Source organism: Pocillopora verrucosa, chromosome 9 (assembly GCF_036669915.1).
Source record: "Pocillopora verrucosa isolate sample1 chromosome 9, ASM3666991v2, whole genome shotgun sequence".
NCBI lineage: Eukaryota > Metazoa > Cnidaria > Anthozoa > Scleractinia > Pocilloporidae > Pocillopora > Pocillopora verrucosa.
In genome coordinates this window covers 12802692-12820690 of record NC_089320.1, presented here as the reverse complement: position 1 = coordinate 12820690, position 17999 = coordinate 12802692, and the positions used below count along the sequence as shown (strand labels likewise).

The following is a 17999-nucleotide window of genomic DNA, read 5'->3' as shown; positions in this document are numbered from 1 at the left end:
TCAAAATTGATCATTTGTGTTTTTAACAACTATCCATGAAAAATCGTGTTTCCTGCCTCAGAAAAAGTCTTTGATTCATTTTAGCTCTAGGAATTATCCCTCAAAGTCGGCTATCACTGCTGAGAGTCAAACGAGGGACCTGGTAATGACTGCACTGTTCCGTGCTACAGGGACAAGGTAATGATCCTGTTTTCTGGTTAAATCATCTGTTCAATTTTGGTTTTTTAGCTGTCTATATGTGTCCACGAATCGTACGATTTATTGACAAAGAATAGCCCTTTCTTATAGAAAAGGCAGCTGTATGTAGTCTGATGGATAACATTAATAAAAAAATGTTGTACGCTTGCCTCATGTAGTAGGAACGTATGCTAGGAAGCACCTGGGTTTGTTTCTTCACCTTTTACATTTTTTTGCACAACTGCTGCATTGACGTCTTTAAATGCAGAACTTATCTGTAAGCAAGACTGAGGAAGTGCCTGTTAAAACAAGAGTCTACAGAGGGAAAGATAAAGTATACATTCGTGGACTCTCGTGTCATGCAATATGCGTGACACCTACATTGTGCCCTATTTCCTGTTTCTTCAAAGTCAACGTTAATGCGCTCGCACAGTGGTGATTGTTTGGCGCATGAAAATTCTTGCTAGCTCTTCTCCCTCGGGGAACTGTCATGTTTGTCTTGCTGCTCTGTTGAAACAAAAGTATTTGCTTATCAAAATTTGTTTTCGTCAGCTATAAAAGAAATAAGCGATCTCAGTTGTTCATTTAACATTGCTTCCTATGCGCATACGAATCGTTTTCAAACATATCTAATATTAAGAGAATTACAAAGCATAGTGATGCTTGGAGTCCTATTACCAGCCTTATTTGTGGCGTTTGTTGCTGTCTCTGCATCCCATGAAGAAGAGGCATATGTAAGTAACTTTGCTCAGATGTGAAGAGTTCCAAACTATTACATTGTACAACATTTGATGCTTCGCTAAAGTTAACCGTCTTTCCAAAGATTTTCATCTAATTTTTTTTGGAAAAAATTTACGATCTCAGTTTGCTTTGTTCATAACGTAAGGTAATATTACTCTTGAAAGACAATTTTCAAACAACCGTAATTATATTTAGAGAGAAAGGAAACGGACGATAATGAGATATTAACTTGTCTTTTTTAGCATCGTTACACGGCTACACAGTTATATGATATTCTGCCCATTCTATTTTGAGTGTATCGTTTTTCAATTAAGAAATACCTCCGAGACTACCATTACATATCTCCAACACGCTCTGGTAACTACGACTTTAACATAGCAATCAGGAATTTTCAACATTTCATGGGTTTACCAGTCACTGGGAATGTCGACGGAGCCACAATAAAAATGATGAGAAAACCACGGTGTGGTGTAGCAGATGTCAAAGATGGTGCTTTCAAAACTCGTAGAAGGCGGTACAGTGTTTTTGGCTCCAAATGGTCTAAAACGCACCTGACTTATTATCTCCAACACGGCCAGGATCTGCCGCGTTCAACACAAAATCGAGTAATCGAACGTGCCTTGCAGTATTGGAGTGAGGTGTCTCCGCTAACGTTTTCGCGCGTTGGTCATCCAAGCCAGGCAGATTTGAAAATGAGGTAAGCTACATGAGGTTCCTGACATTCTGTCTATAAATGTCGGTCCAAAGGTGTAAAGGGTACCAGAAAGCTTTCAGGTAGTCCTTAGCAAGCCACGAAGTTTACTCTTCTCTTAGATTCCTATGTCTGCATCCGCAGTGCCCTTTTAGGTTGATTTGGGACGGCCTCTTTTTATTATACATTTCAATATTATTCTCCGCAAGTGACCAATCCAACACTATCTTTTAGCGTGAACGATTTCTATCACCCCCTTCTCTTTCAGTTTTCAGAGCTCATTGTTGGAAATCTCTTTATGCCGAAGGATATGCAAGATTTGTCTGAAAGGAATACGAATTTTTAAGTCTAAATTGGCTAAATCGAATAAAAGTATTCCTGTCAAAAGAAATAGTTAAAGAAATAATGACCAAAAACTGAAATGTGGGAAATAGCGGGGAGGATTGTGACCCTGAGATAAAAACCAGTTGCAGAACTAAGCTTAGGAAATAAAGTTTATATCGGTGTAAACTTTAACAAAAGACAGTAGCCAAAATATTTTTTACATCAATCCTTTTGTGATGCTATAGTTGCTGTTGATTTTACAAAACAAAATAAAGTAAGCAATGTTTTGCGGTGCTAACCAGGTCGCTTCTACCAAACAATTCGTTTCGCAAACGTGACATTTGGGATGATTCAGACGAAAAATCCTTGTCGTTAAATCAAACGTGGAAAAGTTTTATCCATGGTGCTCCGATTGTATTTATTCAACCATAGTTTTGGCCCAAGAACTCACGAAGGAACTTCAGAAGAAAACACGTGCGGTTACCCTTTTGATGGAGAAGGTGGTGTTCTGGCGCATGCATTCGCGCCATCTGATGGTCGACTCCATTTTGATGAAGAAGAAACTTTCACCGACCTCTCTGAACAAGGAACCAATTTGTTGTACGTTGCTGTTCATGAGATTGGACACAATCTTGGTCTGAGGCATTCCAGCGTGCGAGATGCAGTGATGTACCCGGCTTATCTGGGATACAAGCCTGATTTGAAGCTTCATAGTGATGATATTTCTGGCATTCAATCACTTTATGGTAAGTTTTGCTATTTAATCTCCCGATATTGAAAAAGATAGTCCAGAACTTGTGTATAGATCTCATTATACCTGCCAGCTGAAAAAAAGAGGAACCACTTTTTAAAAGACAAATCATTGAAAAAGCAGCTTCCTGCGTGAAAGACTTACAGATTTACTGAAAATCCATCATTTGTTTAGAGCTTCCTTCGGATCAAAATTACTGAGACATCATCCCTCTTTTAACTGACACACTAAGAAAGTAAACAAATCAAAGGTAGGTTGGTTAAATGAAAAAGGTGGTAAGTTTCTAAAGAAACTGTGGTGCTGCGTCGGTGGAGAAAATGGAGCTACGTTATTGGTGGGAATATATCGTAGCTCCATTTTCTGCATATAAGCCTACACACTATCCAAAATTCCTCCAATCGCTTTGACGGAGGGCTAACGCTCGAAACGTCAGGCTTTTAACTCCTTACGGTGCCCAATTTACGTTTTCAACTCAGTTGTTAGCACTAAATTACCTGGTTGAATGAAAGGTGTTGTAACCGAAGGGAGAGAGCCCTATCTTCCATAAGATGCTCTGGAATATTTATCTCCCACAATCCTTTCATTAGAAGAAGTCTGAATTTACCACTGTTGTGTTTCTCGTTCTATTTCAGGCTCTGGAGGTGGAGGTAATGTTTTCTCCGGAAACTAACATTGAGTGACTATGAGACTAGCATTAATTCTTTACCGAGCGAATTCATTTATGTTTCCTTTTATTTGATTATTCATGTTATCATTTAACAATGGTTTTATGGGTCACATGATGTCTACAAAGTTTAAAGCTCTTTGGGCAGAAACATCCAGTCTTTTAAAACATTACTTTCAAACCAAATTGCTACAACGAAAAAAAGCATGGAAATTTTGCAAGGCCTCCCAGTGCCATCTGATTGGCTACAGGTTTATTAAAGAACATTCATAATGATTATTTCAAAAATTATTCTAGATTTGAGTTACAGTTGTGGTTGTTGCCGATGTGCATTTTGTAGGCAGTTGGCCTGTGCCCTTGTAGCTCTGTTTCTCGCTGTTACACCCAGAAGATGAGACTCATGCATGACAACCAGGTCGAAACAGTTTTCCACGGCTGCATCCCTTGATTGACAATCTATTATGCCGTTTTTACCTTCAGCTCATTGACGCCCTAAAGGGCTAATGTAGAGTTTCGATTCTGGTTTTTCAGATAGTTTAAGGAACGCGTGCATACCAGTCTAATAAAGGATCCTTTGCAAAGTTTAAATTTATTACCATAGTTTGTTAACGTCTATGCAAATCGAACTAACCACTCTAGTCATAAACCAATATACCATAGTTCCACATGATCACCGCTTATGGGCGGAAACAGCTAGTAAAGAGTTATCTCCGAGTAGAAAAACAAAAAAGTAAATCATGCTGTACTAAATTGATATGTTTCTCTGTGTTTTTATAAAACTCGAATAGCTCTTTGCGCTGACAAGAGAGATGATTGTGTAAATTACCAGTACAGGTGCAACGAGATAAAGAACTACATGAGAGAACATTGCAGAGCGACTTGCAACTTCTGCTAATAAGGTATCACTTTAACACGCCTTTTTAGCTTATGAACGAGAAATCTTACGGAAATGGAGGTCCCAAAACGGCAGTTATTGTAAGAAAAATGCTTCCCCATACTCAATACAACTCTCCTTTACTAGATCTTCTGGATATACACAAAAGAAAAGGTTCTTTTGAATAGATACATGAATCAAGTATCTCTGTCAAAAACCCAAATTAGCAAAACGACATAATATTTGTGGAAACAGAGGATACATGGAAATACAGATACGTGCTACAAAAGCAACTTGAAAACCACGTGAATAACTTATGTGTCCTACTATTAAACGAGTCTTCCCTTTTTCTAGGAACACGATAATAGTATTCGTTAGATGACTTGTTTGATACTTTTCTCTAAAAAAGCTCTGAAAACTATCCAAGGCGTGATTAGTTATCAATGAAACACCAAAGGGGTGTTTTGAATGATTTTAAATAGGAAGGGGGGGGGGGGGGGTGGATGTAACTAACATTGTTAAACTACGCCAGTAAAAAATTTCATTAACCCTTTCAATCCCACAAGTAATTAACGTGAAACTTCTCCCTATAATAGCTTTACATTATCCAGCAAACAGGTAATTAGAATATTCAAACTTATCAGGTAGAAGTTGTCATCTTGATCTTACACCAAATTCTCATAACTAATTTATAAGGATATGTGTAAGAGCTAGAGGGGAGAATTAACAATCAGATCTTGGGAGTTAAAGGGTTAATTAGATCTTTAGCTTTAGTATTTAACCCCTTTGTTTGATATCATTTTTTTGTTATTTCAAGTGTTTATGGAGTTTACTTATGTCTTTTTACAGGTTACGTAGAAGTGACTGTCTGCAAAGGAATTAAATAGTATTGTTCAGCAAAACGCTTGTGTTAGAAATAAAATGCTATTAAAAAAAATTATTATTTTTTGTTATGACCGATAGTATCCTTGTTAATTATGAACAATTTACGATCATCCGAGTAAAGATCATCAAAGTGTGGATCAGTCGAGGTAAAGTTTGGGGGTTTTAAATCAGTAAGCAAGGCTGCTCGGGACACTGTGTTTATGACGTTCGATGACAAAATCTTTAGTTTCAAGATTTATACCTGATTGGACATATCCCCCCCCCCCCCAATCGAAATAATCGAAAGAACTTTGAATAACTGTTAAGGCACCTTTTTGCATGAAAAAAATTGCTTTAAATTAACTATTTAACCGACATTTTTCTTTGCTTGTTCACACGAGCCATCCGTTAATTAAAAATAACTACCAATGATTGACGAAAGGGGAACAAAATTTTTGACACGTCAGACTCTAGAAGTTTTAATTACTCTAAGTAGATACCTCACAAAGAAACTCTCAGAGATAACAAATAATAAACGACGGGTGCAAAAATGGCAACGGTGCTCAATCTTAGATTAATGCTCTTTACTTTCTCGACTTCCAAGGTCTAGAACACTGAAACTCTTGCGGATTATGTATCTTACAGCCTGGATCCCTATGAGTGACAAGCATCTAATTTCTCCTTACAATATTACTCTTCTATCACAGCGGAGCTCGCAGAGCGTAGCCCCATAATTATACAAAATAGTAGTAACCCATCAAGCCGAAAAAATTTGGATGTACGACCGTACGACCGTACAAGGTGCTACTTTTGACATGCGTGGTCAACTGTATCGCGGGCATGCCTACGCCACGGCTTTGTTCAGTAGTCCAGTGGTCAGTGCACTGGGCTCCGAGTCGGACGACCCAGGTTCTAGTCCTGGCCGGGACAAGTTGTGTGGGAAAAAAAATGCGAGCTCCGCTTTTAGGCTTGGCTAAATCTATATATTACATTAAGGTCACGGGAATAAAGGAAATGATCACCAACTAAAGACGTTCTTGATTATTAAACATATTCTCTTTGTTAGCACGTTAGGAAATGTATAGAGAACAGTATGGAGAATATGCTTATGCTCCTAACCCTGTAATACTCTTTGGAATTATTGGTCAATGGAGAGATTGTAATATATAAATACGTATAAGAGTCTAAACCTTACGAAAATAAATCTGTGATTTCTTCCGGCCTTCCATCATTTCAATAACGTAAGATTAGTCACTTGTATCGTTTAGTAACCTTTTAAGAAAAAATAACTTCTTTCTTGAAGAAAACTAAATAACTCGAAGCCTGAATCACGACGACTCGTCAACAGTCTGCTCTCATCAGTCAAAGAAAATCATTAGCATATTTCATTACTTAGGGTAGTTACACCTAATTGCAGTAACACTGTTATAGAAAAGAGCAAAAAAGGAAAAACCAAATTTTAACAATTAGCATATAGCATAATCATACGGCACAAGCATAAACACATCTTTTAATTTGTGGTATTGCTTGAAAGTTCAAAACAACATTTGACACTCTCAAGAAGTTTCAAAACTTTTTTCGGTGGAAATTCTGAAAAAATCGTTCGGCTGCCAAAGTTAGTTTCAGATGCTATTTGAACTCTATTTAATCTGGGTTTTTCTCTTTCTGTTTTTTTTTAATTTCATATAACAACCGTTGTTGCATTGAATTAGGTGTACCTGCAAGTGGATTTTAGTCCATTATCACCTTACTTATCACATATCCGTTATTTTTCCGTGGATGCTGATTGGTCTCCTCAAGGAAAAGTAATCAATGCTGTTAAAACAGCTTGTGCTGTTTGGTTATAATCATTGTTGTAATTAATATTCAAGGAAGGGTTGAAGATCTCTATAACTACTATATGTAAGCTTTTCCCCTAATTCTCAACAATAGATCGAAAGGTTCTTGACCTTCAATGACTCCTATGGATCAGGAAGTGGGTAAGCCCTCTATAACGAGCTTTTAGATGAAAGTTTTATGGCAAAAGATTTTTAAACGAGGTAAATACAAGCATCCAGTAAAAACGGAAACGTTTGACGACGTACGTTTAAACAACTGAAGTACTTTAAGTTGACCTCAGCTAAAAAGAAAATTTTATGACGATTGCTTATCGGGGTACACGAGATCGCTTAGAGTTGATTAATATCTTCGTTCTTTTTTACCAAAATAAGTTATTGTTTAAGAAGAGAGCAAGTTGAATGCTCGGTGTAAAACTCGGTAACAAATGTCTCTATCCCTTTACAAAAGTATATGAAAAATGATTAGTAATCGTGGTAAGATGAAATTTAAAGGTCATTTTAAACCATGAAACCAACAGTCTATTACAAGCCCTCTGTGGAATGAATTTTACCTTTCCTATTCCTCGCTTTTGAATAACAAGCCGAAAGAGAAGACAAGTTTGGGATAAGGGTCGAATGTGTAAAATTGATGACCCAGAAAATTTTGAATAGGCAGCAAGGTTAAGCTACGAGAAAAAAACACTAACCTGACTATCGGCGTTCTATAGATAACACAAAAGTATACATAATAGGGATTAACTTAGTGCAGGCGATAGCTGAATGGTATGAAACGTCACGGTGTCACTTTGTCGAACCTTGAAAAACCTAACGCGCAGAATCCACATGATATCGTTTTACGGAAACAGAATCTTTGATGTAGAGTACTAAGGTTCATCTACAGTTTTGTTTTTCTTGAACGGTGGAAAATGTGAACTTATTCAGTTAGGGAAGTTTATATTTTTTTTACATTGACGTTTTCGCTTGAATATGGCACAGCCTTGAAGCTTAATCTACATACAATCGGGGGTTGCTTCCGTTTGTGTGTTTCAGAGATTAAATTTTGACTTCGCATCATATCTTATCAACAATAGAGTATTCTCTACAGGTGAGAAGGATTAACAAACAGTAAAAGAAGATATAATCATTTGCATACTTGAAAACACTGATAAAATTTATTGTCTTAATCTTTTCAATCTCTCTCATTCCCATCAAATTTGAATTTGGATCACCGACCAACATTCACAAAAACATCTGGTCTAAGTGGAAAAGACAAATTATCTACAGTCCCTTATTTGATATTATCTTGATTACTTATTTGGGATCTTTAAATGTGAAAGTAAGAACCTCATCTATAATTTTAAAAATACTTAATCACTGTAATAGGAGAAGTATAAATACGCTTTTGAAGTACCTTTATGAAAGCGTCCGACGCGAGTCTATTAATGACAATTTTTTGCCTTTCATCTGGAAAGCATAAGAAGCAATTCACTTTGGAAGGAAAAAAGAAGAAAAAAAATCAACCAGGTGGTATGTGTTTGAATATTGTAAATCTAGTGTTTGATTTTCACCGAGTGATACCACATATTTACTCGACCCGTGCTCATCAGGAAAAAACCGCTTTCTCGGTGACTTGTAAACTATTCAGCTGAAGTCAGAGGTGTTCATATTATGTTCGAAAGTTGAATGTTATATTAAGTTGTAAATGTGCGAGGAAACGAGAAGTGCCGAATGTTCACTGCAGAATGACATCGTTATCTTTTTTTGATTGTAAAAAGGTTTGTACTTGCGGCGAAAGATATCATGAATTGCATTTGAATTGAAGTTCTGCGTCACTTCATCTCGGCAGGTAACTTCGCCACCTAAAGAGGTAATTTCTAAAACAAGTTAAAACAAACACAAAGAATTGGGATAGATGGATATTCCAAATTCATCACAGCCGCTTTGACCCTTAGGAAAAAAAAATGTTCAAACGCTTTTATTTGTCGTTTTTTCCCAGTTATGAGCTCTCATGAATTTCTTTTCATGTAAATTATGTTAAATTATTTTTTATCCGAAAACCTAGAAATTACTGAATTTTTATTGGGAAAACAAATGCGGTTTAGTATCTTTCATAAACTTTAACATATTTATTTTTGTATATACGGTCGCAACTTCCTCGTAATCTCAGTATTGTCCTTTTTAAAACCAGGTTGCCGATAACGCATATTTCACACGACGATTTAAGTTTCATCTTCGTGGAATAGAATGGCGGCATATACCTCACTTAACCATCGACAGAAAGTATTAATAGCTATTTAAGTTAATGCCTGTCAAACAAGCCGCCGATGATATCTGCCCACCTCCTTCGGAGAATTTTAAACGAGACTAGTTAATATCTAGAGTCAATCAAAATATCTTTGAATTCACTTTCAACTATTCGGCTAAAGTTGATAGAATCTCCATTTTCACTACTTTAATTTCGACGCACGAGACTTCGACCAATAATGATCATTGCAGTTGACAGGAAATTTTTCATCGGACTCATTAGCAAACAGGACTGTCATGAACTCCATTGATATCTCTATGGGAGAAAAAAGGTCGGAGATAACCTTTGTTTTTGCCATCTGCCATCCAAATTCAATTTAGAATTATCCAATGAAATTTATGGTCTGGACGGCACTGGATGATGTTATTTACAACTGGTCAGTTTTGACAGACGACAAGTTTAAGGACAGGTGTTTGCATAAATTTTGGGAGCTCTCGAATGTAGTTCATAGCTTCTTCTCTCTTTCTTTTCTTTAGGGCAGAGGTGTAAGTTTCCGTCAAACGAAGAAATATGATGTCTGTAAACTTCAACAACAGTTCCATCTTAAGCGCATACGACTCTACTGAAAGACATCAAGCTTCAGCGGAGCGCATCGTACGTATCGTGTTTGTGTGGATCATCATCGTAGTTGGGCTTGTTGGTAACTCTTTCATCGTTGCTGTACTCAAAATTTTCCCCAGAATGAGAACGACCACCAACTATCTTCTTGTCAACGTAGCCGCCGCAGACATAACAACCCTGTTATTCACGGCAATGCACCTCATTCCGATCCGGGGCCCCTTCCCAAATGGCGCTCTTGGCAGCTTCCTTTGTAAGTTTGTTTATACCAACAACATCACAATGGTTACATTGCTGGTAACTACAATGACGCTAACTCTTCTAGCTGTAGAGAGGTACCACGCTCTGGTGAAACCGCTGATCACATCACGGAGGGTCAACACCGACAACATTGCTTACATCATAGTCGGCATTTGGTTTGTTGCTATAGCGATGGTTTTGCCGCTGTTTGTGTCGGTCGATCATCGCCCCAACTCCAACAGTCTTTGCTCTCCAGGTAACAAGATGGATGAGATGAAGGTGTACGTGTATTGTCTTATGGCCCTACTCACAATAATCCCCTTCCTTGCTATCGCGTTCTGCTATTTCCGAATTATCTCCGGCTTGTATTTTGAAAACACGATTTGTAGCAGAGGGCAAGGACCTAGCACGCCACAAGAATTGGGAGAGAAAAAGAGACTTGTCGTACTTCTCATGGTTCTAACGTCAGTTTTTTTCGTCGCATATGTTCCTTATGGCGTAGCGCTTATCCTGCAGTTTAGCGGAATGGCCAACAGCAGCGATGAAAAACGCGTTATCTTTAGTCGCTTCAAGACCGCCGTGCAATATTTAACGCTTCTCAATTGTTCCACCAATCCTTTTATCTATGCAATCCCGAGTACCAACTACAGATGCTGCTTTAGGTACATCATCAAGAAAATATTATTTCGGAATACCAGAGAGGAGGTTCATGCTATTGGTCTTAAACGAAGAAGCCTACCGGAAGTTGTTTAAGAGCAGGAAAATCTTGAAATGCTTTGATCTCGTCTTTCGGAATAACATGGAAGAGGTTTCGTGCAACTTGACTAAAACGATGAAGCCTACCAAAAATTGTTAGAGCAGAAAAACCCTGAAATTATTTGATCTTGTTATCTATATCTATCTATCAATTGCTTACCAAGTGGGAGGTCCATACTGCGAAAAACTCCGTACAAGCTGTCTTTTTCCAATAAACATCGACCCAAACCGGCCTGTCATAATTGGGTTATAAGACGTTTTCAGTTCGGAATTTCCCCAGACAATGTGCAAGAGACTATAATTTCTTGATGTGTGCCATCTAAAAACCGTTAAATATTATGAGATAATGATAAAGTGAATAGCCTTGAACCATTAACTCCCGAGTGGTCCATCTACTTTAACCGTGAAATATGAAATTCTGAGAAACGAGAAGAACATGTACATTGCGTGGTGAATTTGTATGTATCATTTTCTTCCAAAACAAACGATAAAGAAATTATAAAAGTTAAATTTAGAGATAAAAATGTTTAAATAGATTATCCAAATTGTATGCGCCCTTGCGTGCATGTGTATCTTGCCATATCAAGTGTTATTTGTATGATACTGATGATAATAAAATAACAAAAAGCTCAGTTTTTTTCGCACGATTATTTTGCAAACACGGTCGCGACTATGCAAATTTCTTTCGATCACACAACAACCTCTGTCTACCCTTAAGTATCAATTAGATGCAGAAAAAACATGGCCAAATAATCTCTCGAAATTTTATCCAAACAGAAGAAAAATTGGCTCAGCGTTATGGGGAAAAAACGCACCAATTTATTTGCGTGTAGAAAGCCCTCGCAATATAATTTTGCACGCGCATGAGCTTTGTTTTCTTGATTTGACCAAACATGTTTGCGCAGCGTAGATTTTGAAATTATGAGTGAGGTTTAAATTGATCTGGGATCTTCATTTCAAAATTATTTGCAAGAGATGTTAAATGAAAATTAAAGTTAGTATTTACCGGGCTGAGAACTTGTCCAAATACCGTATACCTTCGATGTCATCGCCTGAAGTTAATAAGTACAGCATTTTACATTTCAGTCTTGTCCGTGATTTGCTTTGCCTTTGAGAATAGAAGGATGTATAATTAAAACCTGAAAGCTTTTTTTGTCGCTTTTACAACTTTGACGTCCATTTTTATATAAACAGGATGCCTGCTTTCCATTTTGACCTCCATAGGGCCTTTTTTGATCTAGAGGGAAGAGAGTAGCTGTCCGCAGTGTGAACGCCATTCTGTCCTTTACTAATTTTAGCGGGCTGGTAAATTTTGCAATCAAGGCGTGCGGAGCTGCTAGAAGATACATCAGTGTGTCCGTGCGCTTGAATTGCACCTCTGGTCTCCTTGGGGGAATAGATATTTACTTTCAGCTTTTAAAAATAATTTGACATGTAGTCGAGATTCATTTGACATAATGCTCCACAGTAAGAGGCAAAAACTGAATTTATAGTCACGATAATTAGAGCACGAGGAAAAATGAGTAAATAGAAAAAAAAAATTAAAATACTTCGCGTTGTTATCCCATTTTATTACCTTTTATCGATTAGACATTCCGGGGAAATAACGGTAAAGGTCTCATTTCGCAATTGTTTTTTTTTCTTATTTTTTTAATCAATCTCTTTGGAAAGAACGTAGAAATGTCGTTTACATTTTGAACGATAAAAATAGCAGTAACGACAACAATAACGATGATGATGACTAGTATGAGAATGACGACAGCAACGTTAATAATAATCTATGATGATAATGATAATACTTAGTCAGGATGCTCACAACGCCAGGAGGTTTTGAAGAGAGCTCTTAATTTTAATCACCACAATACTTCCTAACATAAGACAAGATGGAATATGACTATCATAAATCAGGAGATTATACTGACAGACGGCTCAAGATTGTTAAAAAAAAAAACCAAAATATCTGCTGATCCTAGTTTCCTTCGTCCAAGAGCAATCCAAAGTCAATATTTCTCCAACGCTAGAACATTGTTCCTCTGCACAAAGTGAATTTCCCTTTCTATCAATTTTTTTTGTAACTTTTTGACATGCTGTGTTGTCAGACGATGAATAGTCATGAGTCTAGGAAATTCATGCGTATTAAAGTTAGAAATAAATCCGACTCAACCACGCTCTACCTTTGTAAACAGTTTCCCAATCTGATTTGACACTGATCATTACCAAACGGCCTAAAAGCTCCAGTTTACAACACTCTAACAATCTTGCCACTTAGAATAGATAGTTGGAATGAAGTGCTTGATTTGTTTATTAAATCTGGATGTAGAGAGGCAACTAAGGAATCGAGCTTGCGCATTGTTATCGTTTCTTACACAAAATAAAAGATATCGTAAGTCCCTCTCAGTGTCTCGATATCGCGAAGGTGAGCGGTGACAAATTTTATTCAAAAGAAGAAGTTGAAAGGAAAAAATATATTATTACTTTCACGCTTTGCAGTGAGCACCAGATGTGGGAACAAAGTAATTATCACTCGACTCAAACTTTAGGGTAATTTCGGTAATCCGCATAAATGCAAAACAAATTTCAGAAAATTATAATTATATTGAGTTATTCAAAAATTTATTTTGGGTCTTTTAGTTCTAACATCTTCTACATAGGATTATTCTTCGGCTTGTTTAGATGTCCAAAAAACAGTCACTTGCTAATAATCTTGCTAAGATAGTAATCCTAAACAAACAACGGCTAGGATTAAGCTGATACTAGAGAGTGCTTTTTTTATTTTTTCAAAGTTGAAATTAATTAGAGCGGACCTCTAATACTGAGCTTAATTTTATCTTAGAACGCCTATGCGGTACCTTTATTAAAATTTTTAAGTTTTTAATTCGGCTTCCTCAGAGGAAAAAAAATTATTCAAACTAAGAGCTTAATCACCTTTTGAGTTAAAATCATTAATTTTAATAAATTGCTATTGCTTCATGGTCCCATTTGGTCGTCGCTTACAGAATATATATAAAGAGAGACTAGAAAATTGACTAAAGATGAAGGGAGATCATTAGAATACTACGGAGCCTTAGAGGGGGATCAGGTAAATGTTTAAATCCTCCAATCCCCCTCCACCCTGACGATGAATACTCACCCTTACCCCCTTCCACAATTTGCCGTCAATAACGCCAGCTGATATTAAAAACATTTACTCTCACGTTAAGCGTTAGTCAGCATTGTTAAAAGTTCTATAGAATTTTTAATCCTGTAATACTGATTCGAAAACCAATCATTATAATTTAGAGAGTACAACGCATAAAAATATTAATCACTTTGTCGTTTCGTTGGAAAAAAGAAAATTTTCCGCAGTGGTCGTGTCAAAGAAGATCCTTTTTGTTCTAAAAACGAGTCTCCCTGAAGCAAAGGAAATCTTCCTTGATAATCACTAAAGGTGAGGTGAAGACTTAAATACGAATCAGACTAAAAAGCCGTAGAAATAATTATTACATTTCATACAAAGATCTACCGTAAAACTACCGCAAAAAAAATACTATTGTTTTTTCATTATTTGGTATACTCTCGACAATAAGAGTGTGTTTATTTATCAACATTTTTTGGTCGAATCTTTTTCGATGCATGGGGAAAATGAACTAATATTTTCGTTTTTAATGACTCGTTGTTATGTTCTCTGAAATCTCAAATGCTTCGTTAATGACCGTATAGTGATTACGTGAAAAAAGACTGCACATGGCAGATAATCGTCGTTGCATGGGTCATTTTAAAGAGGAGACTGTGAGACGGCTGAATGAAATGGCAATCTGAAGATTTGTCCAACCATTTTAAAGGGTGCATGGAAAATGTTAGGTTTTCCTTGATAAATGTAAGGGTAGGCTTAGAAGATCTGAAATTAAACTGATTTGCTATCTGTTTCTCTTTGATACCATATATTTGTTTGTGAGTGTGCCACAAATTACCAGCATCCCAACAAAATTGTTCAGGGAAAATGCTTTAGCACATATGTAATGTTTTATCATGGTGCAAATTTTATCTTTTTGTTGAAAGTGGCGATATGCCGTCATCGTCTCACGGTCTTTCAGTAACCATAAACTGTTTTGAAACACTGTAACAAAGGCTGGGTTTAATTCTTCTTGAAAGTGGCGATATACTCCAATAGTCTAACAGTCTTTTAGTTTTTAGTCTTTTAACACTGTAATAAAAGCTGGGTTAAGTTCTTCATGATCTTTTTGAGAGAACAGTGGAGATTTGAAATGCATCATAAGGCAGATAACTAGTCTGACAAAAAATATTGGTTGCGTACTGTAAAATAATCAGCGTTTCAGGTTGATAAAGTGATTAGCATCATGTGGCGGTGAAGTCAAACAGCGGCAAATTGATTGTCGCAAGACACAGGTGTCAAAATTCAGAGATAATGTTGCTTTTTACGATGCCTAATATGGTGCATTATGGCACATTTCTGTTGTTTTAGGAATAGCAAAAGTTAACCGTTATGTGAAAGGACAAAAACACAAAGTATGTCTGAGAGCCTCGAACCGACAGCGGGGCAACCCGATGGGTCAGAATCGCAGGCACCAAAGGTGGTTGCTGGGATCATCATAATTCTTGGACTGTTTAGTAACTCGTTAATTGTAGCTGCAGTAATAGGCTTCCGTCGCATGAAGACGACAACCAATTACCTTCTTGTCAACGTGGCCGCTGCAGACATAACCACTCTGTTGTTCACAGCGATGCACCTCATTCCAATCAAGGGTCCCTTCCCAAATGGTGCTCTTGGTAGCTTCCTTTGTAAGTTTATAAGAACTAACAATATCACTATGGTAACGCTTCTTGTGTCCACTCTGACGCTGACGGTTTTGGCTGCTGACAGATATCAAGCCATGGTGAAACCCTTAAAAATATCTTGGAGATTAAAAATCGAAAAGATCGGGTACGTCTTAGCAGTAATCTGGCTGATAGCCATGGCTACTGTCTCGCCGCTTTTCGTGTCTGTGGACCAGCGCCCTAGCATAAACAATACTCTCTGCTCCCCTGGTGATGATCATGCGGTGATGAAAGTGTACATTTATTGCCTGGTGACCCTCCTTACCTTGATCCCGTTCCTTGGCATTGCTTTCTGTTATTCGCGGATTATATCCGGATTGTATTTTGGACAAACAATTTGCAGTCGGGGTAGCGAAGCAATGGCAGAAAAAAAGAGGCTTGTTATAGTTCTCATGGTGTTGACAGTCGTCTTTTTCATTGCGTTTGTTCCTTATGGAGTAGCAGTAGTATTGCAGTTCAGCGGGATGGCCACCAGAAATGTTGAAGAACTTCGTATCTTTAGTCGATTTAGGATTGTAGTGCAATATCTGACACTTTTAAACTGTTCTCTAAATCCGTTCATCTATGCCGTTCCAAGTTCAAATTATAGATACTGCTTTAAATGTATGTTGAAGAAAATGTGTTGCCAAGACATCACGGAAGAGGTTAATGCCATCCAGCTGGACACAAGACGGGGTGTGGCAGACGAACGCTAGCACTTTGATGATCACGGAACATTTGAAAGGCGATCGTGTTATTAAAGTATACCTCATTTATATCGTTTACCTTATCCGGTTCTTTTGACACACGCAGATGAGTGAACTTATAGACCACCCAGTGGACAAGCCAATAAATTTAAGCTATTACTCGTTAAAGCTAACGTTAAATGCCATTTAACTAAGCAACCAAATGATGTCTCAATAATGTATTGTAAAAACATATTTTAGTGAAAGCAGCATTGTAAAATGAATAAAGTACAATGAAGCCTGCTTAAAAAGATTCAAGCTATTCATCTAAATGAAAAAATCTCTTGTTGGCGTGCCTAGAATGCCTGGTTTCAGTAAATTTATATTCAACTGATGCCCTTTTTTGCGTCATTTTGTGTATTTCCAAACATCTGGTAACTGATTTGTGACAGTGAGGGTAGAGATCTTCAACGTTCTTTCAGTAAACCTATCAAGAAAAAAATTTTCATTGTTATTAACTTTAGCTGTGGTAACTTTAATTTTTTTAGGAGAAAATTGGCTTTTTTATGAGAAAACTTTATCCCCGACAAATTGCCTTTATCAAAATCTAGCTGTAAACAATACGAAGAGAATCTTTTCAGGGGAAAAATTGTTAAGGAAACTTATAAGTATATAAATGCGACTTTGAGCAAATAGTAAGTGGATGTATAATCTGGATTTGCTACGGCTTAATCCTCCAAAAATATTATTCAACAAGCTAACAATCCAGATGTGGTATCCATCTCCTAAGAGAGTTGTCCATGATAATGTCTCCTGGATTTAAACTTTAAGCTACGTCTGATATATTTTAACATCCCCCACAAGAGTGGTTAAGATTAATTGGATGAAACACACTCGGCCACAATATTCAATTTTCTCTGCCTATTTCTTTGATACTTATGTAAGCGTTTTTTTTTTGACATATCGAACGTCCTGCATCTTGAATGACAAAGAAACATTTACCTGCTCGATAAATACTTGGAATAGATATCATTTGATTTTTTATCTTACGTGAGGATTTTCTGTTTCTATAGAGTATACTTGTTTTTCTTTTTTACTATAACTTTGAATTTGCATCATACGGTTTGATAGTGCCCTTGGCATTTTATTATGAGCACTATGCTTTTGTACTGATCAGAACCCAATCTATTCAATCCGGCTCCGTAAGTAACCAAAAATGAGTTTTTCCTTAAAATATCGACTCAGTTTCAACAAGAAAGGTGCATGATAAGAAAAAAGGAGGATATCAACGAGTGGATTTGTCAGAAGACAGTGTCAAGGTTTCGTGGTTATGTTTTAGCAAGGGCAAAATGTGATTGTTATGATCTGGGAGGGTTTTTTGATCGCATTTCGCATCCTCAGTAGTTTTCTTTATACACCGACCCCCGTTGCTTTCTTGAGGTGGGTATGGTTAAAATAAGGCTAACTTTGAAGTTCAGGAAGCTGTTAATTTCTTCTCTTATGGGACAATTGATTCGATGGATCTCGATTAAGGTATTCATAGGACTTTCCGTTTACTTAAAGTATTTTTAATAGATTTGAACAGCCCATTCAAAATGGAAATTGTGTATTTACAATCCACGCTGAGATCTTTACAAGGAAACGTATGATTTACAGCCAAAAAATATTAATATATCTTAAGGCTTTCTCTGATTTTGGGTTAATTCGAGAAACATTATTGTAAATACTATCAGTAACAAATCTCTCAGTCGGAAGAA

At 37.0% G+C, this 17999-nt stretch overlaps 3 protein-coding genes across 3 annotated transcripts; all 3 read left to right on the top strand.

The window, feature by feature from the left end:
* Nucleotides 1–836: 836 nt before the first annotated feature.
* On the top strand, nucleotides 837–5136 carry LOC131798902 (matrilysin-like). The gene is made up of 6 exons (XM_066172456.1): nucleotides 837–911; nucleotides 1233–1615; nucleotides 2366–2679; nucleotides 3317–3331; nucleotides 4137–4247; nucleotides 5072–5136. The coding sequence occupies exons 1-5, from the start codon at nucleotides 837–839 to the stop codon at nucleotides 4241–4243; spliced, it is 894 nt and encodes a 297-aa protein (XP_066028553.1). The 3' UTR covers nucleotides 4244–4247; nucleotides 5072–5136.
* A 4585-nt stretch (nucleotides 5137–9721) lies between these two features.
* Nucleotides 9722–10759, top strand: LOC131798901 (galanin receptor type 1-like). Its single transcript, XM_059116566.2, has one exon. The coding sequence runs from the start codon at nucleotides 9722–9724 to the stop codon at nucleotides 10757–10759; it is 1038 nt and encodes a 345-aa protein (XP_058972549.2).
* A 4511-nt stretch (nucleotides 10760–15270) lies between these two features.
* On the top strand, nucleotides 15271–16272 carry LOC131798900 (galanin receptor type 1-like). The gene has a single exon (XM_059116565.1). It carries the CDS (start codon nucleotides 15271–15273, stop codon nucleotides 16270–16272), a length of 1002 nt encoding a protein of 333 aa, XP_058972548.1.
* Nucleotides 16273–17999: the final 1727 nt, after the last annotated feature.

Excerpts from the sequence above, each read along its gene's own strand:
- LOC131798902 (XM_066172456.1), top strand. The coding sequence starts at position 837 with ATGCTTGGAGTCCTATTACCAGCCTTATTTGTGGCGTTTGTTGCTGTC. Across the intron at positions 912-1,232 it reads CCCATGAAGAAGAGGCATAT|AAATACCTCCGAGACTACCA; the intron begins GTAAGTAACTTT and ends TTTTCAATTAAG. Across the intron at positions 1,616-2,365 it reads CAGGCAGATTTGAAAATGAG|TTTTGGCCCAAGAACTCACG; the intron begins GTAAGCTACATG and ends ATTCAACCATAG.
- LOC131798901 (XM_059116566.2), top strand. The coding sequence starts at position 9,722 with ATGTCTGTAAACTTCAACAACAGTTCCATCTTAAGCGCATACGACTCT.
- LOC131798900 (XM_059116565.1), top strand. The coding sequence starts at position 15,271 with ATGTCTGAGAGCCTCGAACCGACAGCGGGGCAACCCGATGGGTCAGAA.